The 25,825-nt window shown below is 43.7% G+C and overlaps 1 protein-coding gene across 7 annotated transcripts in view; it reads right to left on the reverse strand.

Moving 5' to 3' along the window:
• Positions 1-25,825, reverse strand: part of FAT1 (FAT atypical cadherin 1) — a 430,056-nt gene that overhangs the window by 256,064 nt on the left and 148,167 nt on the right. For all 7 annotated transcript variants that reach the window (XR_014225403.1, XM_082261039.1, XM_082261043.1 and 4 more), the window contains exon 2: positions 8,951-12,239. Coding sequence is in view for 6 of the 7 variants with exons in the window: in XM_082261043.1 (XP_082117169.1) it covers positions 8,951-12,239 (3,289 nt within the window). In the remaining variant the exon portion in view is untranslated. The remainder of the gene's footprint in view (positions 1-8,950; positions 12,240-25,825) is intronic.

Raw genomic sequence — 25,825 nt, forward strand, 5'->3', positions numbered from 1 at the left:
TCACAGTTTACTAAGCAGCTGCTTGTTTATTTAAAATCTTCCCGACCGCCCGCCGCCTTTTTACTGCGGCAGTGCGGCCCTCCTGCGCAAACTGACATAGACCTACATCGGTCGCGCGCCTGCAGCTAGGGGGCGAGTGCGGCGCCGCAGGCTGCACTCTCCTGCTCCCACTCGGCAGCAGGGAAGCCGATGCACAGGGCAGGCGGCTCCAATTGCCATCTGACATCCGCGATCGTTCCCCGATGAGAGAGAAGAACGATCAGCTGTTGTAAACCCAGCTGACCGCTCTTCTCTCTGGAATGATCACAGAGCCCCCGTGATCCTTCTACGTAGGATCACAGGTCTCTATGATCATTTCACAAGCCACACCCCCCCCCACAGTTAAAATCACTCCCCTAGGCTCACATTTAACCCCTTGATCACCCACAATGTTAACCCCTTCCCTGCCAGTGTCATTATTGCAGTAACAGTGCATATTTTTAGCACTGATTACTGTAATTATGTCACTGGTCCCCCCAAAAGTGTCAAAAATGTGAGTTAGGGGTCCGATCTGTCCGCCGCAATGTTGCAGTCCCGCTAAAAATCGCAGATTACCGCCATTACTAGTAAAAAAAAAAAAAAAAAAAGACAAATCTTTGCCGTAGTTAGTAGACCAATCAAACCAATCAAAATACGCAATTTTTTTTCTACCAATAATATGTAGCAGAAAACAAATTGGCCTAAAATGTTAAAAAAAATTAGATTTTTAATTTTTTTTGAGAATGTTATATAGCAGAATGTGAAAAATATTGTTTTTTTTTTTTTTTTTTTTTCAGAATTGTAGCATTTTTTTGTTTATAGCTCAAAAAATAAAAATTGCACAGGTGATCAAATACCACCAAAAGAAAGCTCTATTTGTGGGGAAAAAATACGTCAATTTAATTTGGGTACAGCGTCACACGACCGCGCAATTGTCCGTTAACGTAACGCAGTGCCGAATGGCAAAATATGGCCTGGTCATTAAGGGGGAAAATCTTCCAGTTCAGAAATGGTTAATTTGATCTAGCGCAGGTTTTTTAGGCATTTTTTTTACTGCATTAGCATCATCATTCAGATGGAGCCCATTTATAGTATAAAAATTAAAAATAGATTAGTAAAGCCATCCCCATTATAATCCCATCCTCAGGTTTCTACGCATATTCGCATAAGTAATGAGAAATCCTATTTTTCCCAAGGTACCTATCTATACCGGTCTTGAGGCTTTCTATTGTTTTACAAACATGAGAACATAGAATCATGTAAAGGCCACCCTGGGACATGAATAGACATATAAATATGTTCCCAGACTTCGGGGTTGCTTGATCCTTCCAATCAGACCACTTCAGCCATGGCAAAATAAAGCACCACTCAGTATTTTCAACAGCACTTCACTGATTCCTCTAAATAACAGAGCATAGAATAGTGAAATAAAAAATATAGTAGTGAAATATCCGAAAGTAGAGAAGTAGAATCGATACTGACATTCTCCAAAAATCAATGCTCCCATATATCATGGTTCCAGAAAGACCCGAACATACTGAAATATCATCCAAGTGATGGTGTGTCACATATGATCAATTCAAACACTGTTAAAGGGCCCCAGAGATATTCATGTGGTTTTATCCTTGAAGCGGTATTACACTTAAAACCAAAGATGTAATATGTGGCAGCTTACCAATCATTAAATGTGATGGCTGCATTCATTTTCTTTTCTTAGGCTTTTTTCCCCCCTCTGTATTCACCTGGTGATCAGGCCAGTAACACACCTCCTGTATTAGAGCGCCCCCACTCTGATGAAATAAGTACAGGGGGCACCTTTGTACAGCAGCATTATTCTGGGGTGAGAGTTATACAGCTAAGTAGTTACAGCAAACATTTTTTTTTTCCTTTTGGGATTGTTTTACGTGAATAAATATAAGCTGATCATTTTAAGTACTCCTGCTAGTGTTAAAGTTAGCAGTTGATTGTCTCATTCCTGTAACTGATACATTGTGCTGGAGAGCTTGTTCTTTTAAAAAACAACAGACTTACTAGGCATATCACCAGAGATGAAAAACGTAAAAAAGAAAATGAATGCAGCCATTACATCTAAGAAATGGTAAGCCGCAATATAATAAAGGTTTGCTTTTGGGTTTAATACTGCTTTAACCACTTGCTGACCGCCTACAGCAAATATATGGAGTATGTCGGGTCGCGGGAGCGCGCCGCTAGAGGTGCGTGCCCACCCCCATTAGGAAGCGAGAAAGCCGATCCACGGGAGGGGACGTCCGTCCCCCCCCCTCCTGTTGATCTGTCTGGTTCTCCCTTCCCACCGGAAGAAACGAGCAACCAGCCAGCACATCCGTTGTTGGTCAGAGTCCCAAATGAAGCCGGATTAGGCTTCAATCGGATCTTTGATGGAGTAACCCATACCTGCACGTACTATTGAATTTGATTCTTGCACTATTTCTTGCACTATTAGCACTGATTTACTGATGGTTATTGCACGGTTACTGCAGTGCATATATAGTTATAGTTTTTGGGTTTTATCCCAACACATATTGCACTTTTTTCACTTCTTATTACATATGTGATTCATCTTTCATTTGCACAATTATTTATTTATTTTGATATTTATTCATATCACTGGGACACTTCATATTTCACGTCAATTTATAGTACACACTTATATATTTATATTTATAATATACAATTCCTTGCAATATTTTATTATTTTATTTTATTATTTTTTTTTAAATTCAGTTAAGTGTATTTTTTCCCAAAAAATTGTGTTTGAAAGACCGCTGTGCAAACACTGTGTGACATAAAATATTGCAACGACCACCACATTTTATTCTAGAGTCTATAGAGTACATTGTTGTTTACAACTTAAAATCAGTATTCTTTGCTAGAAAATTACTTAGAACGCCCAAACATTACACACATTATATATGTGTGTAATGTTTGGGCATTCTAAGTAATTTTCTAGCAAAGAATACTGATTTTAACTTTTAAACAACATGTGTCAGGAATAGGCTTGGTCCTTAAGTGGTTAATATCACTTTAAGGCTCCTTTCACACAGGCGGACTGTTCAGATCCGCCTGTCCATTTTTTTGGCGGATCTGAATGGTTCCCCCATGCATCCCTATGGGGCATCGGATGTCAGCGGAGACATGTCCGCTGACATCTAATCCGTCAAATCTGGATGGATGGAAACCCTATTTTCCATCTGTCCAGCGGATGGGATCGGATGAGAACAGACCGACGGTCCGTTCCCATCCGATTCCCCCATAGAGATGTATGGGGCTCTGACAGCTGTGTCTCCGCACACAGAGCGGAGAACAGCTGTCATTATCCTGCTCAGCAGGGGATCGGCGGGTCAATCCCCCGCTGAGATAAACGGAGTCCGCCGACGGAGCGGAGTGTGTGAAAGAGCCCTAACTCTTCAGCAACTACCAAAAACTGAAATATTTGGTTTTGGGAGGACTGACCCTTTAAATCAAGGATCCTCAAACTACGGCCCTGCAGCTGTTGCAGAACTACACATCCCATGAGGCATTGTAAAACTCCAACATTCACAGACATGACTAGGCATGATGGGAATTGTAGTTCCTGAACGACTGGAGGACCATAGTTTGAAGACCCGTGGCTTTAAATGGAAATGTGATCCTTTCCTCTGGCTATTCCATTCTGCACATCATCAAAGCCTATTGTTCTTCTTTACTGAATGAGCCCACTGTGCAAATCTCTTAGATTGAATATTATTTTGCGGCGTGTCTTTCATGAAGTCATCCAAAAGGTGATAGGGTTGTCCAAACACCATTTCCAATCCACATCCATGTTGTAAAGAAGAAGCAGATGGAAGAAGGGTGGGACAAAGTTCCCTCTATTTACCTGCCAGGCTGCCTCACTCAGCAGGATGGTAAAAAATGCTCAGGCTGCTTCAGCAGATTCCCAGCCCACAGCAAAACAAACATGTTTGTTTTACATCAAAGAGGCCTGAGCAGTTTAGAACAAGCTATAGAATTTAAACAGCGATAAAGGAATAATACTAAACACACAACGGATCCACGCAAAAATGTATCTGAAGTTGGCGTTGGCGATAACTGCAAATAACGCTTCTCCTTTTTCTTCCCCGTACATGAAAAGCAAACACATTTTCCTGATAATACTCAAAACATAATTTCCTGTGTTTTATCTCCCTAGAGCAGAATGACAAAGGAAGGAAGAAAAAAAGCCAGGTACAAAGATCCTGTACATCTTCCCATCCAAATAAATTACCATACACGATTTAACGGGGAGATAGGACAGCAAATTATCTATTTACATAATTGTAACATAATTGCTTTAGCAGCTGGAAGACGCAAAAGAAAGCCAGCGAAACATCCAAGTCTAGCTCATACGCCACACAGGAGGACTTCATCCTTATCATTTATGATTTGCACTTGGTCAATTCTAACAACTAGCGCCATATATATGTCGTGATACTTGACATGCTTTCCTTTTACAGCTGAATTTCAGGAATTACATTTTTTTTTTTACCTACTTACATTGGGTCAGCTTGGCTGGATGTAATTATTATCCATATCCAGTGGCGGCCGGTGTAATGAGAGCGCAGGGGTGCCGCCCCCCCATCCATGCATCCGGCCCCCTAATCTGCATGCAGGGGCGCCGGACGCATGGAGTGCAATGGGTGTTTTTTTTTTTAAGCACCTGATTAAAGCCAGAGGCTCTAATAGGGTGATGCAAAGGGTAGAGCCGGGGCGCAGAGCAGTGCGCCCCGAGGCCAATGCATTGTGTGACAATAACAAATGAAAATTCGCTATTCGCTAGTCACACCGGTCCTCCTCCTGGCCAATCAGGAAGCGCGTATCGCGCTTCCTGATTGGCCGCAAGGCAAACCCCATGCCACTGGCTGAGGAGGAGCCGGGAGCGGGAGGACTCAAGAGACGCGCCGCCGGGACTAGGGATGCACTGATCCGACTTTTTTGGACCCGATACCGATATCTAGCGTTGTGAAATCGCTGATACCGATACCGGAACTGATCCGGAGCTACACACAAAGCAAGTGGCTGCAGTACAGAGCAAAGCCGCTGCTTCATGTGTACGGCTCCTCCATTCAGTGCATCTGATATCACTCCGCCTGTGAGCCGGACCTATACAGGAAGTAGCGGCTCCCATCCCATACTACTACTGCACCTATTAAGGGATGGCTGAGCCGTTACCAAGCAAAAACCGTATCGGCCAGTGGATCGGTCAATGTTACCGATCCCCCGATCCATCTAAAATGGCCATATCGGCGCCGATATGTGATCTGAATATCGGATTGGTGCATCCCTAGCCGTGACTGAGGAGAAGCCGACGCCGGGACACTGATGAGAAGCCGCCCGCCGTCGCTGTCCATATCTGATATGCAGAGGGCCACTGGGGATGCTGTAAATGACTGTAGTAGTCCATGCTACCTAAGGGTCCAACACACAGGCCAAATTTTGGGCGTCATCGACCGGTTCAATAGAAACTGTTCGCCATTCAGCCCATGTGAATGGTAGCCGGTCCAACAGAAGCTGGCTATTTAACTGCCTTCTGTTGAAGGGGCATAACCCAAAAATTTCTGCCGATCGGCATACGATCAGCGCTCTCCGCCAATGGCTTAGAGCGTTGACCGAAGTGTTCTGGCGGGGGGGCCGTCCCCTTTTCAGAACATAATAGCAAAGCAAGGGAGTACAGCTGCTCCTCCTTAGCTTCTAAGTTTTTTTTTCTATTTAGCCCACTGGGTTGAATGAAAAAAAAAACTGCTAATGTGTAACAGGCCATAGCCGCGATCTTTTGGGGTTTGTATGGGTAGTCTCCCCTCTGCACACTGAATGCAGAGGGTCACTTGCTAGTCACCTCTGCTATTCATAGAACACCTTGTAATTTTTTTTCCCATAAAATCAAGGCTGTCTCTGATTGGATAAGGTGGGAATTGTGACATCACAGCCCCTCTACTCCACCTTATCCATTTAAAGAATTTTTTGTATTCATTGAAAAAAAAAAAAAAAAAGGTGTTCTACGAATAGTGGCAATGCTGAGAAGTGACCCGCTGTGGTCAGTGAGCAAAGAGGAAGCACAGGACCTGCTAGATCATGACTCTCCCTGTATATAGTGCAGACTTACAGTATCCCCAGTGGCCCTCCTGATGTCAGGTATGGATACTTGTTCTGTTGTCAGAATACACAGATCAACGAACATTTTCCAACAGGGAGGTTGAACAGAAGTCAATTGCTAGATCACCTTCTGTTCAACCCCAGTGCCCACACATGATCCGAATTTTGGTTTATGTATGTGCAGCTTAACAATAAAGTTCCTGTGTCCTATACTGTAACATAAAAGTGGAATTGTATTCAGAAAATGAAGTCCTGCTAGATCACTCCAGGTTGGCCCTTTTTGCAGCTATGTAAACATTGAAAATAGGTGTCTATACTGTTTAAAATCCAGTAATACACTGTCTCACCCTGCTCTGCACATGCTCAGTTGCTCTCCATTTTAGGCATTTTTAGGTACTGTCGAAGTTGTAGAGGCCAATCTGCTGACAGCCTTAAAGTGGAATTAAGCCCTCTTATCCTTTACAGCCAAGCAAGCTGCTTCTGTTTGATCTTCAACTGCCATGGTGCTGGATTTGTCATCAGTTATGACACCAGCCATTTGATGGTTTGACAGTTTGGTTAAACAAGCAAATATGACAGTTTGCAATCCCGGCATTCCTGTTTTTTTAAATGGTTAGGCCCCTTTCACACAGATGGACCGTTCAGATCCGCCTGTCAGTTTTTTTGGCGGATCTGAACGGTACCCCCATGCATCTCTATGGGGCAGCGGATGTCAGCTTACACATATCCGCTGACATCCGATCCGGTCCGTCAAATCTGGACAGATGGAGAACCTATTTTCCATCTGTCCAGCGGATCGGATCGGATGAGAACAGACAGGCGATCCATTCTTATCCGATTATCCCATAGAGAACAGCGGGGACCTGACAGCTCTGTCTCTGCACACAGCGCGGAGACACAGCTGCCATTCACCTGCTCAAAGGATCGATCCCCCGCTGAGAAAAAAACGGAGTCCGCCGACAAACTCCACTGTGTGAACGGGGCCTAAAATCAATGGGTTTAGTTCCGCTTTATGATTTACTGCTGTTCAGGGGCTATGGGCTTCAGCAAAATGCCATCCTCCAGCAAGAAAAAACAGGAGCAATACTGGAGGCAATTTACAGCACACTAAATTTGGTAGCAGAATTATTAATGTGGCATGCATTTTTTATTAAGTTCTTATGGGTAAAGTTCCGCTTTAAGATATACTAGTTTCTTGACTGTCATGCTGATTCAATGACTTCAGAAAGTCCTAAATCACTGACTCTGAGGCTTCATTCAGACAAGCGCTGGCACTACACTTCCTGCATGGGGTATTTATTTTTGCATATGCACCTGCCCCAAGCTGCATGCAGGCAGCCTATGGAAGTGGATACAGATGGAGCGGCTGAACAGATACAGCTACATGTCAAAATTTGGCAGATGAGCACTATCTTTTATTGAGGCCATTCACCCGCACCCACACACCTGTCAAATGAGGTCGGACTCTCTTGATCTGCATGCGTGTTCCAGGGAGCATCATTAAGTCTTTTTGCTTGCCTCGTGATATCACTATTTCTTTGGTGGAGGCAAGGGGCTGGCATTTCTCCTGGGGTGGTAATGATGTATGAGCACCACTCAGTTCTTGATTACTGTAAGCCCAGTCTGTGCAAAGATGGGGTGTACAAATTAAATGCTGGGCTCTAAGGAAATGGCAGAATAACATGACTGTCAATCTGCCTGCAGAAGACCGGCTGCACTGAACAAAGGAAGAGAGTAGAGGCAGTATTGGACTGTGAACTTGGCTATATATTTTGATATACAAGTAGGGAGGGAAAATACAGTTCATTTCTAAAGTATATTTTTAATAGTTTTTGCTAGTTAGTGAAACTCGACGCTTTGGTATCCTAATTGGCGCCAGAAGGGAAAATGCAATCCTCAAGAATATTTTAAAAATATATGACACTTTAAAATTATTAAAACGTATCTCCTCAACTAAAACGGTTTTATACTGCACTGTGCCGTAAGACAATTAGCATCATTTTTCTGCATTAGATCATCAGTTCCACTGTAGATCTCAATCCTCAGGACCAAAGAATCCAGGGATCTGTAGGAGCTGCAGCCTCTGATACAATACAGGAATAAAACTAATCAAGAAAACAGTGTTATTTCATTAAGATGTTCAACTCCAAACTAAACAAACTCAATTAAACACCATTAAATTTATTTTACAAACAAGTACCAATGGTATCTGAATCTGCTTTAAGGTTTGCCTCCTGTAATCGGCTGTATGGCAGTACTCACACGAAAAGAGATTGGGGCAGAATTCTCAGCCAAACAAGGCTCTACTACTTTACACAGTACTGTCATTGCAACAGTAAAAATATGCTTACAAGGAGGGAAGAGCATAAGGATGGCCTTATCGGTTTGCTGCTCAGTGTTTGTCCAATTATAGTCTCAAAGGCCATACAATATGGCATGGTGACTCTGGATCACAAAGCTGAATTAAAGCCTGTAAGACCTTTCACACATATATATTTTCAAATGTGAATTTAGGTATTATCTCAGAGATCAACTTTAAGAAAATTAGTACAACTAGTTAAAGGGCGATTAACAAAACAGCAGGAATTTAAAGTTCTGTAAACGTGTTTCTTATATTTGCCATTATCCTAACTGAATCTCTGAAGCAAACCTAAGTTCACAGGACTAGTAAGCCTATATCTGTAGCAAACCAAACTGTTTCTCAGCCAGATAGCATATTAGAAATCCCGTGTTAAGATCTAGAACTATCTGCCAGGCAATGCATTATCCATACCAGTTATAAATAGAAGCATATAAGAGGGATTACCTTTTTCTTCATGTATTGTAAAGACCCCAACTCCAGAGCCATCTCTTATTGAATATCGGATTTCTCCATCTCTTCCTGAATCTTCATCGTGGGCCAACACGGTCATCACAGGTGTTCCTATGGGAACATCTTCTCTTACCACTGCTTTGCTAACGAAGTTTGAAAACAAAGGTGAATGTAGGTTTTCGTTCACGTCAATAATTTCAATACTGATGTAGCATGTGGATGACAAGGAACTGGGCTTTCCCCTGTCTTTTGCCCGGGCAGTAAGATTATAAATTTGCTTTTCTTCATAATCTAAATCTTGTATTATCCGCACGGCACCACTCAGTTTATCTACTTCAAATTTCCCATCACCATTTTCCAAAAGACTATATCGAACTTGACCAGAAAGCCCCATGTCAAGGTCATAAGCTTCAATCCATGTAACTAGAGTTCCTACGGGAAGATCCTCTCGGATTTTAACATGATAGTTAGCTGGGATAAAGGTAGGATGGTTGTCATTGACATCCTCCACTAATATTTTTAGAAACACGGTTGAAAATAATTGAGGTTCATGCTCTGCTTGGTCTCTGGCTTCTATTTTGAGCACATGAGTGTCCTGTTTCTCCCTGTCTAGTGGTTCAAGGGCCTTCACTATGCCAGTCACACTGTCGATAGTAAAGAGGTTTGTGTCTGTAAGAATGGAATATCTCACATCACTATTGGCTCCCAGGTCTTTGTCTATAGCTTCTATTTTTATAATGGCTTGGTTCCCTTCCTCATTCTCCTTCACTTCAACAGAGTAGCTATCTTGAAGAAACTCTGGAGGGTTGTCATTAGCATCAAGAATGCCAATATCCAAAAGATGCCATGCAGATTTTTGTGGTATCCCAAGGTCATAAACTGTAATATTCAACGTGTACTGATCCTTCTGTTCTCTATCAAGTGGTGAAAGAATTTGTAACCAACCATTTTCCATATCTATAGTGAAGCAGCTATCGTTATTGCCTCCTGAAATAGCGTACACCAGCTTGCCGTTAAAACCAGAGTCAAGGTCATTAGCTTCCATTCGGATTACACCTGATCCCACAGCCACATTCTCTTTGATTACAATCCTGCTAGGAAGCGTGCTTAAAAACTGAGGTGCATGTGAATTTGTCAAGTGGCTGTCAAAATAAGTTTCCTCTAGTGATCCACGGTTAAATAACTTATTGGCTTGAAGAAGTTTCTCAGCAAGTAGTTTGGCAACTCCAGTTTCCTCACACTGTAAGTGAACGGCCTTTCGGCTGGCAGTCACAGTAATATTAATATAGATTGGTTTGGCTATGTTTTCTCCATCCATAGCAATTATTCTCAAACTGTGAAAGGAAATTTTTGCTCCAGGGCCTTCGGAAAGAGACTGTTTCAAAGAAAGGACCCCCGAATTAGGATTTACTGTAAATAAATCAAAATCATTCCCAGATTCTATTTTGTATTTTACCAGCTGGAGTTCATCTGCATCAATAGCAGAAATAGTAGTTATGTGTTCCCCAATTCCAAGATCCTTGGGTACTGAACCTTCACAATTTATCTTCTCAAACATTGGTGTGTTATCATTTAAATTATTTAAAGTCACTGTAACAGGAGTTTCAACTTCTCTGCGGTAAGGCAATCCCCAGTCAGATGCCCTTATTTTTAGGTTATAAACTCTTGGCATCAGCTCATAATCCAATTCTTCTGCGGTACTAACCACACCAGAGAAAGCATCAATGACAAATGGCACTGGATTGAGATTAGTAATGCTGTACGTGACATAACCATTTTCCCCCTCATCTGGGTCAATGGCATTAACAGTAAGCACAGGACTGCCCACTGGGACATTTTCATCCACAACGGCTTTATAGGAAGTTTGGGTGAAATCAGGTGGATTGCTGTTTGTGCTAATGACTTTTATCATAACTTTTGTGTAAGCTTTTTTGTCACTGGTCATAACATCCAGTTCAATGTGTGAGGAATGTTTTGCCTTTACAGGCAGCAAAGTTGTTATGAGGCCAGTGATTGGATTTAAATGGAATTTGCTTCTATCTGAAGCATATTTAAAAATATATTGTAAATGTGGATGACTTGGCACAGCTTTAACCATAACTATGGGTGTATTGGGGGGTGCAAACTCACTCACTTCGGCTTTGTAAACATCTTTTTCAAACTTTACCGGTCCATGTTTAAATCTTGAAGAAGTCACATGGATGACTTTTGGAGGTGAAAACTGTGGTGGAGAGCCCTTGTCCTTAGCTTGTAATGTCAAGTTGAAGCCATAAGGATGTGTTTCCCAATCAATTTCCCTAACCGCTACAATCCTATATTCTTTACTTCCAGGAGAGGATCTGTTGGTCCTAAAATACGAAAGGGGATCACCAGCCATAATGCTTAGGGAGGCAATTTCACCATTGGGCCCTTGGTCATGGTCATCAACAGATAAAATTGCATATGTTGGATCTTTATCGTGCTCAGATGGAGTCAGTGTAACAGCAGATATAACAGGGGTATGCTCATTGGCTTGTTCCACGTGAATGTTCAGCCTGGCCATACTACTAATGCCGCTACTCCCATATAACTTCATTCCTCTGTCAATTGCGAGGATTTCCATATTGTACTGCTTAGTATCAGAGTAGTCAAGTCTTCCAGTTAATATAATAGCACCACTAGTAGGATGTATAGCAAACATATCAGTCCTTTCTTTAAAGCTGTAATAGAACTCCCCATTGGTACCAATATCGGCATCTGTTGCACTGACTTTTGCAATGCTGGTCCTTATTGCTGTGTTCTCAAGCAAAGAAACGCTGTACAAGGTGGGTGAAAATAATGGTCTCAGGTCATTTGTGTCCAGCACTTGAACTCTGACTCTTGTGCGTGCTTCAGCATTTGAACTCTTCTCTATAGCTTTGACAGAAAGGAGGTAGTGGTCTCTGACCTCCCTGTTGAGTATCGCTGTGTTACCTCCCTTGGTTCGTATCCTCAGAAAGCAAAAGTCCCCCAAAATGTGCTCTTCAGCTTTAAAAAGGTTTTCATTGTCCCCAGAGACTATTTTATACTTTATGTCCCAGGAAGGGTTTTTAAAATAAATGCCCATTTTTGTTGGGTGGCCCACATAAGTCTTTGCCGCAGAATTCTCGTAGATAGTGGCATTGTACTGGTGCTGTGTAAACTGAAATGATGCAGGAAAATGCAGTACATGGCTTGTATCACAGTCCCCGAAATGTTGCAGTAACATCAATAAGAGCAGTGTGGTCAAGTATTTCCCCATGATGGATGATGTACACATTGTCACCTGCAATTAAAAAAAAAAAAAAAAAAATTAATTAAAATAAACAAGCATAGAAATAAAAATAAATAATAAAAATAAATATAAACAGTGTTTTTCAAAGTTTTTTTCAGTCAAGGCACCCTTTAAAATAATGCGCAATCACAAGGCACGTCGATGTAAACAACTAAAACAACTAAACCAATAGTTTTACATAATGCAACAACATCCGCACACATAGAACACCCAATTTTAGAGGTGATTTATTCTTTCAAAGCAAACACACCTTTGCACACTGGTACTGACTAGTATTCCAATGTTTCTCTTCTCCCTCAGGTTCTCTCTCTCACTCAGCTAGTGTAACCCCAGTGCCGATGGAGAGAGGCAGGGGAGTGGCAAACAAAGATGCTGTGCCCAAACGCCCCCCTTATCAACCATTGATATTTTAGGTCATTAGGATGCCAGCAGCTAGAAGGTTGTAATGGTGCACAATGAAAACTGTGGCTTTGTGTAATTTAAAGCCAGGCTTGATTCTCTCCGCTGGCTTGTATACTATTTTTAGGCATTGTGCCAAGGCACCTCTAAAGCAACCTGAAGACACCCTGCTTGAAAAAGGCTGATATAAACTAATTGAGAATTGTTTTTCTTCCAAAATGTAGCTCTGTTTATCAAGACCTTTCCCAACTTTTCATGCTCATCATTGCCATTTATTGAAGAAACTGCAATACTGTAAAGCCTGGTACACACTAACGGTCAGCTCCGGCTGGAGTTGCTGTACTAACTATCCAAAGTTAGTATAGCGATCTCACCTGCTGAGCACCCCCCCCCCCCCCCAGGACACTCCGATCAGCGATTTCCGCCAATGGTTGAGATCGCTGATTGGGAGTTGGTCAGCTGCTAGTTTTCCAGCATGCTCTTCCAACAGGAACCAGCCAAACGGTTGGCTTCTGTCGGACCAGCTGGCTTACACACGAGCTGAATGTTGGCTGGTTTTTTTGATATCACCCAGCAGCCCATGCGTATGGGGCTTAAGAAACTCTTGAATTTGTTGCAGTAAAATATATTATAAAGGTGGAGTAAATGTTACATACGCTTTAAGTGGAACATTAGTCACAAGATTAAAGTGATTCTAAAGACAGAAGGTTTTTTTTATCTTAATGCATTCTATGCATTAAGATAAAAAGCCTTCAGTATGCAGCAGCCCCCCTCAGGCCCCCTAATCCTTACCTAAACCCCATCTCGAAACCAGCAATGTGCAGGAGTGCCCAGGCCATTCCGGACTCTTCCTTCTGATTGGCTGAGACACAGCAGCGGCGTCATTGGTTCTGAATGGACACACGGAGCTGCGGCTCGGCTTCTGCTCGGGTGCGTCCACAGCAACGTGCTTGCTGTGGGGGCACTCGACAGGAGGGAGGAGCCAGGAGAGTCGAAGAGGGACCCAAGAAGAGGAAGATTTGGACTGATCTGTGCAAAACCAACTGCATAGCGCATGTAAGTATAACATGTTTGTTATTTTTTTTAAAGCGCGGGTTTAGTATCCCTTAAAAAATAAGTGCATATCCTGTTTCAAATTCAGTAATGCACTGTCTCACCTCGCTCTGCACATGCTCATTTGCTCTCTATTTTTCAGCACTGTGCCGAATTTGTAGAGGCCGATCTGCCGACAGCCTAAAGATTAAACCCTTTCGCTGCCAGAGATGCTTTTTGCATTTTTTTGTACACGTTTAAAAAATCATTTTAGGCCTAAAGGTTACATAAAACCCTCAAACATTATAATCATTTTAGGCCTAAAGGTTACATAAAACCCTCAAACATTATATATTTTCAGAGACCCCAGAGAATAAAATAGTCGTAGTTTCAATTTTTTACGCCACTTGATATTACCGCAAAGGTCTAGAAAATGCACAATTTCAGTAAAAAACACACAAACATTCTAGGGCAAACAAATGCAATAAACTACCCAAATTTTTGGAGAAATATAAAAGATGAGGTTGCACCAAGTAAATAGATATCCAAGATGTCGAACCTTAAAATTTGTGTGGGCCCATGAAATGGCGACAAACTTCAGTACCCTATCTTTTCTATAGATGACGCTTCAAAAGCCTCCTATAGGTCATCAGTTCAGTGTTATAGAGGAGGTCTTGTGCTAGAATTATTGCTCTTAACCCAGCATGCGCGGCGATATGTAACATTTTCTCCACACGTTTTCACCTGCAGGAGCTCCCAATGCATGCGTTTACATTTGTACATCTGTATATGTGGGGATGGGGGGGGCTCAACATTTTTTTTTTTTGGGGGGGGGGGGGGGACTTAATGTGCTTGGGTATAACTTTCTTTTTTGATTTTTAGGCAACAGGTTCTCTTTAATGGGGCATGCAGGATGTAAAAGACTCTGCATGTCTCCCTTGGGCTCCACTGAATGTATTGCAATGTGCATCACATTACAATACACTCCTTCCCGGCTATACTATCTGTGGACACAGAGGCTGACCGGGAAGTGATGTCATACACATTGCCTTCCGGGTCACAGTAAGAGGGGGAGAAAAGCGGACGCGTGTCCACTCTTCTGCCACCCCTCTACTTGTCGGCACCTGCAATGTTGGTCCTGAGCCTGCAGATGGGCAAATGGAGCCCGGAATACATGGGGGGGGGGAATAGGTATGGGAGGTGTGTGAAAGCAATCCGATGGCTGCACAGCCGCCAGTATGCTTCTGCCTGTCAGGTTTACACCAGTCCTAGTGGCTGTAGCCACCTGATTGTGTGTGAAACCCCTATCAGGTCCGTACAACGTCAGTGGCTGTGGGTTTCAGCAAAATGGCAGCCTCCAGCAAGAAGAAATAAGAAAAATGCTGGAGGCAATTTACACACTAATTTTGGTAGCATAAATATTAATGTGGAATGTATGTTCCTTGCTAAAGAAGATTATTATTTTATCAAGTTCTTATGGGTAAAGTTCTGCTTTAATAAATAAAGCTGGCTTCAACCAGGATTAGTGCGAGTGGCAAGAATTAGGTTTTAGGAGTATTTCTGCTTTTCTATGTATAAATGAGCCAAATAAATGTCCAAGGAAGATTTACAACAAAATATATAAGTAGTTTATCAAAAATTAATTTCAGCAGTGGAAGGTGATTATAACTGAACCCCAGGCACTCCAGTGGGGGGCACAGCAGAAATCAGCTAATATCATTAATACAATCGAATGGGTACACCACTGGGTGTCATACAGCAAATCAACCAATGTCATTAAGGCAACACTATGCCGCTTTCTAATTGGCATTAATTAAATTACTGTAGAATCTAGCTGTGCTCCTGAAATTAATTTGATTAACTGCTCCTTTGCAGCACTCTATACGAGCTAGGATTAGGCACCTATGTAGAAAACCATGCAGGGCACAGACCCACACATAGTACAATACATATCACATAAAATAAAAGCACACACACCAAAACACTACTGATAGGAAGAGTAAAACATCAGGTATCTGAAGATCTAGAACAAACAGGTTTCTGAAACCTTGTGCAAAGCATTAATTACTGGCAATGAGCAAATTTATATAGTACTCTAAAAATGATGATAAACCAGAGATCTCTTATTTACACTGTAAGTTCTAGTTATGAACACTATAAAATGTCTCTTCTGCAAGGAGGACATTAGGCAGTGTAGGTGGATTTCATTATCGCCATCTTAAAAATATTCAGTCATTTTAAAAATGGTAAAGAAATCAAAGTCCCAGCATCCTATTAAACAACATAGCCACTGTCGTGTGGGAGTCAGGAGATATATGACTAAGCTCTGACTTGTCAGTATTTACATAGGTAGTTCATGGGTGGTCTAGGGGGCTGGCAAGAAACTTGGGAGGTATATTGGCCTATGATGTTTTCTCTTCAAAATGTGGCGTGTTACAGTTTTTTTTTTTCTCAATAAAAGTTTACTTTATTAATAGTGCAAAAGGAAAACATGGCTCAAAAATGCTTTCATTTTATGATTTTTGTTTCATTTATTGTTAACCAAAACTCTTTAAACAATAAATAAAATAAGCTGCAAAGCAGTGTTAATTTCGTCGACTAAAACCGGCGAAAACGTTTTAGTCGACTAAATTAACACAATTTTAGTCGACTAAAATATGACTAAAACTAAAACAATTCAGATGACTAAAATACGACTAAAACTAAAATGGCATTTTAGTCAAAAGACTATAACTAAAACTAAATCGAAATTTGCTGCCAAAATTGACACTTGTGCATGCTCAAAGCTTAATACCATAAATAATAACATATTCGATTTTTCACTCCAGGACCAGCAGTAGTATATAATGAGTTTGGAAATTGTAGAGAAATGCCAAAATAATGCATTACAAATTACAATTGAACAAAACCCATTCGATTATAGATGACTGAAATGAGTTTTAGTCGACTAAAATGTACTGGAGTTTTAGTCGACTAAATACGACTAAAACTAAAACACTTGCAGAAGACTAAAATGGGACTAAAACTAAAATGCCATTTTAGTCCTAAGACTAAGACTAAAACTAAATTGAAATTTGCTGCCAAAATTAACACTGCTGCAAAGTGGTTTTTTTGGTACTTTAAGGTTTTCATGCTGTTTTTTTTTTTCCAGACTTCTACATGTTATTTTTATTCAAATGAGAAACTTAGCGACTGTTCAACAGCTAGCAGACACTCCTAAATTGCCCAAAATTCAAGCTGTGGGTGGCCCTGTCAGTATGGCCAGCTTAAAGTAATTTTTTAAAGGCTTATTAAAAATAAAATAAAGAAAATGTTATACATACCTGCTTTGTGCAACAATATTGCACAGAGCAGTCCCTTTCCGTCTCCTTTAGAAATCCCCCGCTGTGCTGTCCATTCCTTCTTCTTCCGAGTGCTCCCTCAGCAAGCTGTGCGGGCGTGCTCCCAAGCCTGGTTGTGTGCGTCCATAGAGACATACACAGCGCCAGCAAGCCATGCCCCAGCTCCTTCCTCAAAGGATTTGACTGATTGCTCTCAGAGAAGAGGTGGAGGAAAGAGCAGTGCTACAGCCCGGACAGGCACAGTAGCAGGTTAGGTCTAGTAGTGGGGGGTTACCTTAATATAGAGCATACATTAAGCATGGAGTTCTTTAAAAACCCTATAATAAGACAGAGAACTGAGCAATCAGAGAAGGCTGATCACTGGGTTCTCAGTCTTCAGTTAGCGGAGAGCTGGTGACGGCTCTCTGCTCTGCCCCTCCAGCACTCACTGGGCTGTGGAGGGGAGGAAGTAGCTGGCTCAGTCTCCCAGCGGCTCACAGAGAGGCTTACTCAGCTGCCAGTCCAGGCATCTGAGTGGATCAAGAAAGTAAAGTCCAGATCTTTCCAATGCCTGGACCATCTGAGTGACATCAGCCGACAGCAGATTTTAGCCCGCTGTCAGCTGAAAACAGGTCACAGGAGTGCAGAATGAACTGGATCACAGGACAGCTGATACCTCGGTTCTCAGTCATTAGTGAGCAGAGAACCAGTGGCTGTCAGTCATTGGCTCTCTGCCCCTCCAGCACTTACTGGAGTACTAGGCTGGGCTGGAAAGGGAGGAAGCGGCTGGCTCAGTATCCCAGCAGCTCGCTGAGAGGCTGAGCCAGCTGCTGGTCTATAAAGTCTGGATCTTTCCAAAGCCCGAACAGAATGAACTGCACTTCTGTGATTCATAGGAGAAGTAGGGCCAAATTAGCTTTGGGCATACTTCTCCTTTACATAAAAAACATCTGAGTTTAGAACCATTTTTAACCTTTTAGTGACTGCAACAATATTGTCTACTCTAACTTTCCCTGTATCCCCAACACAAACTCAATCTTTTTCTTGCTTCCTTTTTACAGTATCTCACAAAAGTGAGTACACCTCTCACATTTTTGTAAATATTTTATTATATCTTTTCATGTGACAACACTGAAGAAATGACACTTTGCTACAATGTAAAGTAGTGAGTGTACAGCTTGTATAACAGTGTAAATTTGCTGTCTCCTCAAAATAACTCAACAATAACTCAACACACAGCCATTAATATCCAAACAAAGAAGAACTCGCTGCTCCAGGTGAGAACCGGAAGCCTAATGATATCACGGGAGCCTGCCTCGGCTCGCCTCCGCATCCAATCAATATAGAAGAAATGGCTGCACTCCAAGATCCATCAAAGTTCGTGTTTAATAAACGAACATCCCAAGTGTACAAACAGTGCAAAAGTAGATGCATTTCACACACTAACAGGTGCGCTTAATCATTACACAGCCATTAATGTCCAAACCGCTGGCAACAAAAGTGAGTACACCCCTAAGTGAAAATGTTCTAATTGGTCCCAATGTGTCAATATTTTGTATGTCCGGCATTGTGAGAGGTGTACTCACTTTTGTGAGATACTGTATATACTCACCTATCCTATCCTTGTGCCTAGATCCCTGGCACCCAGGACAGGATGTCCTGGCACCATAATCTATGGCACCATAATCTACTGCTTTGCCCAAAGCTACTTGCCAGCATTGATTGTTTAGACACAGTGGTTACCTAAATCAAATTATTACTGTTAAAACAGGACCTTTAAATAAAGTCAATATTTTTTTAAGCCTGATACACACTACGAGTTATTTTTTTCATTCAACCTGAAAAAAAAAAAACCTGTCAGCTCCGGTCGGAGCCGCTGTAATAGTGATCTTCCCCATTGAGCTTTTGTGTTCGGACAGGGGGACGGCTCCCCCCCAGCCAGAACACTCCGATCAGCGCTCTCCTTCACTGGCTGACAGAGCTCATTGGGAGTCGGTCAGTTGCTGTATTTCCAGCATGCTCATCCAACAGAATCCAGACATGGTAACATACACACGGGTTGAATGTCGGACGTTTTATTTTTTGAACTGCCCAATGTCTCCCAATTTCGGCCTGTGTGTACGGAGCTTAAAGTGGGGTACACACTAGTAGAAAATCTCCGTCCGAGGTAAAATCGTACGATTTTCGGCTTGTGTGTACACAACTCAACAGCCGATGCCGACATTTTCAACAAAAAAAAAAAACAACGGAGGGACAAACGCCAAAATTTTTATCGTCCATCCCCAGATGACCAATTTTCGTTTAATGTGTATGCAGTACATCCGTGAAAAATCGGATACGAAAGACCGCGCATGATCTGAAGTTGCTGACAACCCAAAAGTCTAGGGACAAATGTCCCAAAAAAAAAAATAAAAAAATCGGGTGAGTAATTTTGTGAACATTTATGCACTGTCAACTAAAAACGGTTATGAACGCTGAGCAAGAGAGAGAAAAATCGGAGGATATTTCTCATCCGATCCGATCGACGAATGGAAAATAGGGTTTCCATCCGTCCAGATTTGACGGATCGGATCGGGTCGGGTGTCAGCGGACATGTCTCCGCTGCCATCCGATGCCCCATAGGGATGCATGGGGGGACCGTTCAGATCCGCCAAAAAAACGGACAGGCGGATCTGAACTGTCCGCCTGTGTGAAAGGGGCCTAACTCTAACTCTACACTTGATGACAGCAGCAGACTTTTTATCAGCTCTACGTTTGCCATTTTAGAAGCAAATGACTGCAATGCTAAGATTTTTAACTGCATGCAGAGCTGTCATGACGAGGGACAAATTTCTGTCCTGTCTTCACCTTTAATTTAACTGATATTGCGGAAGTAGAACTGTATGAAAATTCCTCAGGATTTCAAGCACAGCAGCACCTGTGGGCAATGTTTTATTTCAAGCTGGAATCCGGCAAATTCTTTACGTGACTGCGGCGAGGCCAGTTTGGGGGTATTACGGTTAAGATGTTTATGCCATCTGTCTAAATGCAAATGCAAAGTTGTATACAAGAATAGAGTGAAACGGGGAAGGCCAGTAAAAGTTTACTACGGGAACAAATCAGAGCTTCTTGTAAAGACAAATGCTGCGATTGTTTAGCGAAGAAAGCAAAAAGTGAATAGGACCTCGGGGGAAATGATTCACATTGTACATACACCTACCAATTTTAGTATCAATTGTAGCTTTAAATCAGCCGGCATACTTGTCACTTTTAACAATGGTTAACGGCTTATTGACCAATTCGCTGTGTATGCTTTGTGCTTTCTGGCAGTACTCAAGGGAATATTAGAAAATCTATGAGACTTTCTCTTGTGAAAGGAAGAGAGAGAGCTGTGCATCTTCATTTAACTAAAGGTCAATGTCACAAACTAGTTTTAGGCTTGGGAGAAAGTCAGTAATAAGAAGAAAAATGTACTGTTCCTTCCATCCGCAGAGATGAGCTAACCCCTTACCATCCTTCTTCCTCATTTCATTTAATCCCTAGATTACACATGAGTGGGGACAAAACATAGTGGTATATAGTATGTGTGTGCTATTATTATTATTTATATTTCCAGGATTTATTCATTGTCTTCTTCTCAGCACTTATCACTATGCAATGAGGAATTTATTATTTACCTCAACCGATGTTTTAAGTAACATTAAGAGGGGTCAATTCAATCAAAACTCAATCATTATAATCTCATATGAGTTTAACATATTAATGAAATGTTCAATCTTTTTTAAATCAGCAGTATTCATTAAAAAGAATACCTGGTGCCTGCCATGAAAGTCCTTGTTCAGGCACTTCCTTTTATGGGATGACAACTGCTTTCTAAAATATAAGTATTGGATAAAGGTTTTTACCTTAATGCATTCTCTACATTAAAGTGATTGTAAACCTACAATTTTTCAAAAATTAAAAAAAAACAAACATGTTATACTTACCTGCTCTGTGCAATGGTTTTGCACAGAGCAGCCTCAATCCCCCTCTTCTGGAGTCTCCTGGCTCCTCCTCTTTATCAGGTGCCCCATGGAAAGCCTCTTTCCATGGGAGGGGCACACCCATAAGGGCTCCCTCACGAGTCCTGCTGCTGCATCCACTGACTCGGCCCCACTCCCGTGTCACAGCTTTTGATTGACAGCCGCAGGAGCCAATGGCTCAATCTGTCAAATTAGGAGAGCGACAGGGGCTGGAGCCACTGCCCTCGTAACCATCGCTTGATCAAATTCAGCGCAGGTAAGAAAAAGGGGGGTCTAGGGGGGAGCTGCAGCACAGAAGGTTTTTAACCTTAAAGCATAGAATGCATTAGGGTAAAAAATCTCAAAGCTTTAAAATCACTTTAGGCTCCATGCACACAGGGCGTCATAAAAACGTGCTCCAAAGCTGTTTACATAACGCCGGGAAACAGCAGCTGTAAAAACGTGCTTTCAGTAGCTTTTTCTACTAGCGTTATTGCACGTTTGGCCACAGTAGCTGTTAGCAGCGTTTTTTTCTGCCTCCGTTCAAAATCAATGGTTCCCTATGGGAGCCTATTGATTTGAATGGAAGTCACACCGCAGGTTGGATCAGGGTGATCCGACTTGCGGTGCGACCTGCACTGTGAGAATCTTGAGGGGGAACTCCACGCCAAAATGGGGAAAAAAACGGCGTGGGGTTCCCCCCCAGGGTTCCAAACCAGGCCCTTCGGATCTGGTATGGAATTTGAGGGTAGCCCCGCGCCGAAAAAACGGCGTGGGGTCCCCCCCAAAATCCATACCAGACCCTTATCCAAGCATGCAGTCCGGCATGCCAGGAAAGGGGAGGGGACGAGCGAGCGGCCCCACCCCCCCTGGATCATACCAGGCCACACGCCCTCAACATGGGGGGGGGTGTGGGTGCTTTGGGGCAGGGGGGGCTCTGCACCCCGCACCTCAAAGCACCTTACCCCCATGTTGATGAGGACAAGGGCCTCATCCCCACAACCCTGGCCGGTGGTTGTGGGGGTCTGCGGGCAGGGGGCTCATCGGAATCTGGAAGCCCCCTTTAACAAGGGGGCCCCCGATCCCGGACCCCCTCCCTATGTGAATGGGTATGGGGTACACTGTACCCCTACTCATTCACCCCATAAAATGCAGTGTATGGAAATAACGACAGGAGACGTTTTGGAAAATTTATTAAAAATCTTCATCCGGCTCTTGTCCTCTCCGGGGGTCTTCTCCTCTCCGAGGGTCTTCTGCTCTTTTGCTGTCCGCCCTTCTTGTCTTCTCCTCTCCGGGGTCTTCTGCTGTCTTCTCCTCTCTGGGGGTCTTCTGCTCTTTTGCTGTCCGCCCTTCTTGTCTTCTCCTCTCCGGGGGTCTTCTGCTGTCTTCTCCTCTCCGAGGGTCTTCTGCTGTCCGCCCTTCTGCTGTCCAATCTTCTTGTCTTCTCCTCTCCGGTCTTCTGCTCTTTTGCTGTCGGCTGTCCTTCTTCCTCCGGTCCTCCTCCTCCGACGACGTCTTCAGCGATTACGCCGGCCTCTGGTCTCTGCAGCTTATTATATAGCCATTAGGGGCGTGGCCGCCAGATGACGTCATCGGGAGACCACGCCCCCTTGTGTCACAGATGACGTCGTCGGAGGAGGAGGACCGGAGGAAGAAGGACAGCCGACAGCAAAAGAGCAGAAGACCGGAGAGGAGAAGACAAGAAGATTGGACAGCAGAAGGGCGGACAGCAGAAGACCCTCGGAGAGGAGAAGACAGCAGAAGACCCCCGGAGAGGAGAAGACAAGAAGGGCGGACAGCAAAAGAGCAGAAGACCCTCGGAGAGGAGAAGACCCCCGGAGAGGACAAGAGCCGGATGAAGATTTTTAATACATTTTCCAAAACGTCTCCTGTCGTTATTTCCATACACTGCATTTTATGGGGTGAATGAGTAGGGGTACAGTGTACCCCATACCCATTCACATAGGGAGGGGGTCCGGGATCGGGGGCCCCCTTGTTAAAGGGGGCTTCCAGATTCCGATGAGCCCCCTGCCCGCAGACCCCCACAACCACCGGCCAGGGTTGTGGGGATGAGGCCCTTGTCCTCATCAACATGGGGGTAAGGTGCTTTGAGTTGTGGGGTGCAGAGCCCCCCCTGCCCCAAAGCACCCACACCCCCCCCCCCATGTTGAGGGCGTGTGGCCTGGTATGATCCAGGGGGGGTGGGGCCGCTCGCTCGTCCCCTCCCCTTTCCTGGCATGCCGGACTGCATGCTTGGATAAGGGTCTGGTATGGATTTTGGGGGGGACCCCACGCCGTTTTTTCGGCGCGGGGCTACCCTCAAATTCCATACCAGATCCGAAGGGCCTGGTTTGGAACCTGGGGGGGAACCCCACTCTGTTTTTTTCCCCATTTTGGCGTGGAGTTCCCCCTCAAGATTCTCACAGTGCAGGTCGCACCGCAAGTCGGATTACCCTGATCCGACCTGCGGTGTGACTTCCATTCAAATCAATAGGCTCCCATAGGGAACCATTGATTTTGAATGGAAGAAAAAAAACGTATAACGTGGCTTAACGCACGTTAAGCAACGTTATGGAGCCTTATGGAGCCTTTAGCAGCGTCAGACGTTTTTTGCAGCTTGACGCTGGAGCTCCTGAACCCACAGTTCCTGGGTTTTTTTTGGAGCTGTAAAACGCCTATGCCACTTGGAGCTCCTAAAAGCTCTAATGTGTGCATGAGGCCATAGAATAACATGGATGGGCGTTCTGCAGCTGCAAAAAAAAACGTCTGACGCTGCTAACAGCAGCTGTAAAAACGTCCAGTGTGCATGAGGCCTTAAGCTTGATGCTAAAAAAAAACGTTTAGGTGCATCTCCCCCCAGCCTCATAAATACTTACCTAAGCCTGATCTTGGTCCAGGGCTGCTCTCTCTCTATCCCTCCTCATTGGATTCAGGGAGAGCAGCAGGAGGCATTGGCTCCTGCTGCTGTCAATCAAATCCACTGACGAGGGAGTGGAGAGTGGGGGCGAGATGTACTTTGTGTGTCAGTAGATGCACATAGTGCAGCTCTGAAGAGAGCCCACACGAGTACCACCCCTACCAAGTGTCTTACTGGAGGGAGGGGGTACTCTAAACTAGAGGGGGCCAGGAGCACCGGTGGGAAAAGGGCAGATGAATGATCGGATCTTCTCCCCATTCAGAAAACCGGGTACATTTTGTGAAATGAAGGGGAGCACAAAATGGGGTGGGCATCCATCGGAGGCCTTTAATGTACTTCAATGTCAGACCCAAAACCATTAATCCTTGCAGCACAGTGAAGAGGACCAAGCATCTCTGGAGAGAAGAACTCTACAGGAACCATCAGCCTGCAGGGCGTGGGACATATTTAATTACTGGTAAAATATGTTTAAGCTTAAGCTTTAACAAAACAATACTATATATTACAATGAACTGTGCACCCTTTTTCAGTTATATGCCATTCTAGAGTAAGGCTCCATTCGCATGTCAGCGTATGGATCGCGGCGCGATTCCGCCCGCGATCCGGAGATTATTGCAAATCGCGGGACGCCTGTGTGTTGCCCGTGATTTGCAATAGCCCCCCAAACGCTGAGCGATGTTGCCGCGATTTCCGCCTGCCGAATCGCGGTAACATCGCGCAAAAAAAAAAAAATCGCGGGACGCATTACGCCCAAAAAAGTACAAGAGCTTCTTTGGAGCGTATTGCTTCCCGCGATTTTTTTTGCGCAATGTTACCGTGATTCGGCAGGCGGAAATCGCGGCAACATCGCTCAGCGTTTGGGGGGCTATTGCAAATCACGGGCAACGCACAGGCGTCCCGCGATTTGCAATAATCTCCGGATCGCGGGCGGAATCGCGGCAATTCTGCCCGCGATCCAAACGCTGACATGTGAATGCAGCCTTAATCATATCTAGATACCCAATGTTGCTGGAAGAAAAAAAAAAAAAACACATTTTCTTTGTCTAGCCCAAGATTTAGATGCACGTTTCTGTGCATCACATTGCTTGTTTTTGTTTTTTTTTTTGTGTGTCAACTTTTTTGAAGTGTCATGTAGGGAAATGTTATTCTGGTCATCTGACCAGAACACTTTTTTCCATGTGGCCTTAGAATCTTCAAGGTGCATTTAGGGTGGTCAGATGAGACTAAAATTGAATTATTTGGCCTCAACACCAAACAAAATATCTGGAGGAAATCCAGTACATCTCACCATCCAAATAACACCATTCCTACAGTAAAGCACAGAGATGTTAATATCCTGTTATGGGGGTGTTTCTCTGCAGCAGGGATTGGAACACTTGTCAGGATAGAAGAAAAATGGATGGGGCGAAATACCATCAAATTCTTGGAGAAAATCGGCTGCCCTCTGCCAGAAAGCAGTCAATAGGAAGAAGGTTTACCTTCCAACGTGACAATGACCCAAAACACACAGCAAAAATGACCACACAGTGGTTGAAGGAGAAAAAGGTGAATGTCCTTGCATGGGCTGGTCAGAGCCTAAACTCAAACCCCATTGAAAATCTGGGGAATGACTTGAAAACTGCAGTCTACAAATGGTCACCATCAAATTTAACTGAACTTGAGCAGTTCTGAAAAGAAGAGTGGGCAAATATTGCAATATTGCAATAGGGCTCTTTCACACGTTCCGCCTCTGCAGGCGGACTCCGTGCTGCTCAGCGGGGGATCGATATGTCAATCCCCACTGAGCTGGCGGATGACAGCTCTGTCTCCACACTACGTGCAGCGAGGGAGGTGTCAGAGAGCCCCGCTGCTCACTATGGGGGAATTAGATGAGAACGGACCGCCTGTCCGCTCTCATCCGATCCGCTAGACGGATGTAAATTTCCATCC

The sequence above is a fragment of the Pelophylax lessonae genome (assembly GCF_965119305.1).
Source record: "Pelophylax lessonae genome assembly, chromosome: 1".
NCBI classification, from domain to species: domain Eukaryota; kingdom Metazoa; phylum Chordata; class Amphibia; order Anura; family Ranidae; genus Pelophylax; species Pelophylax lessonae.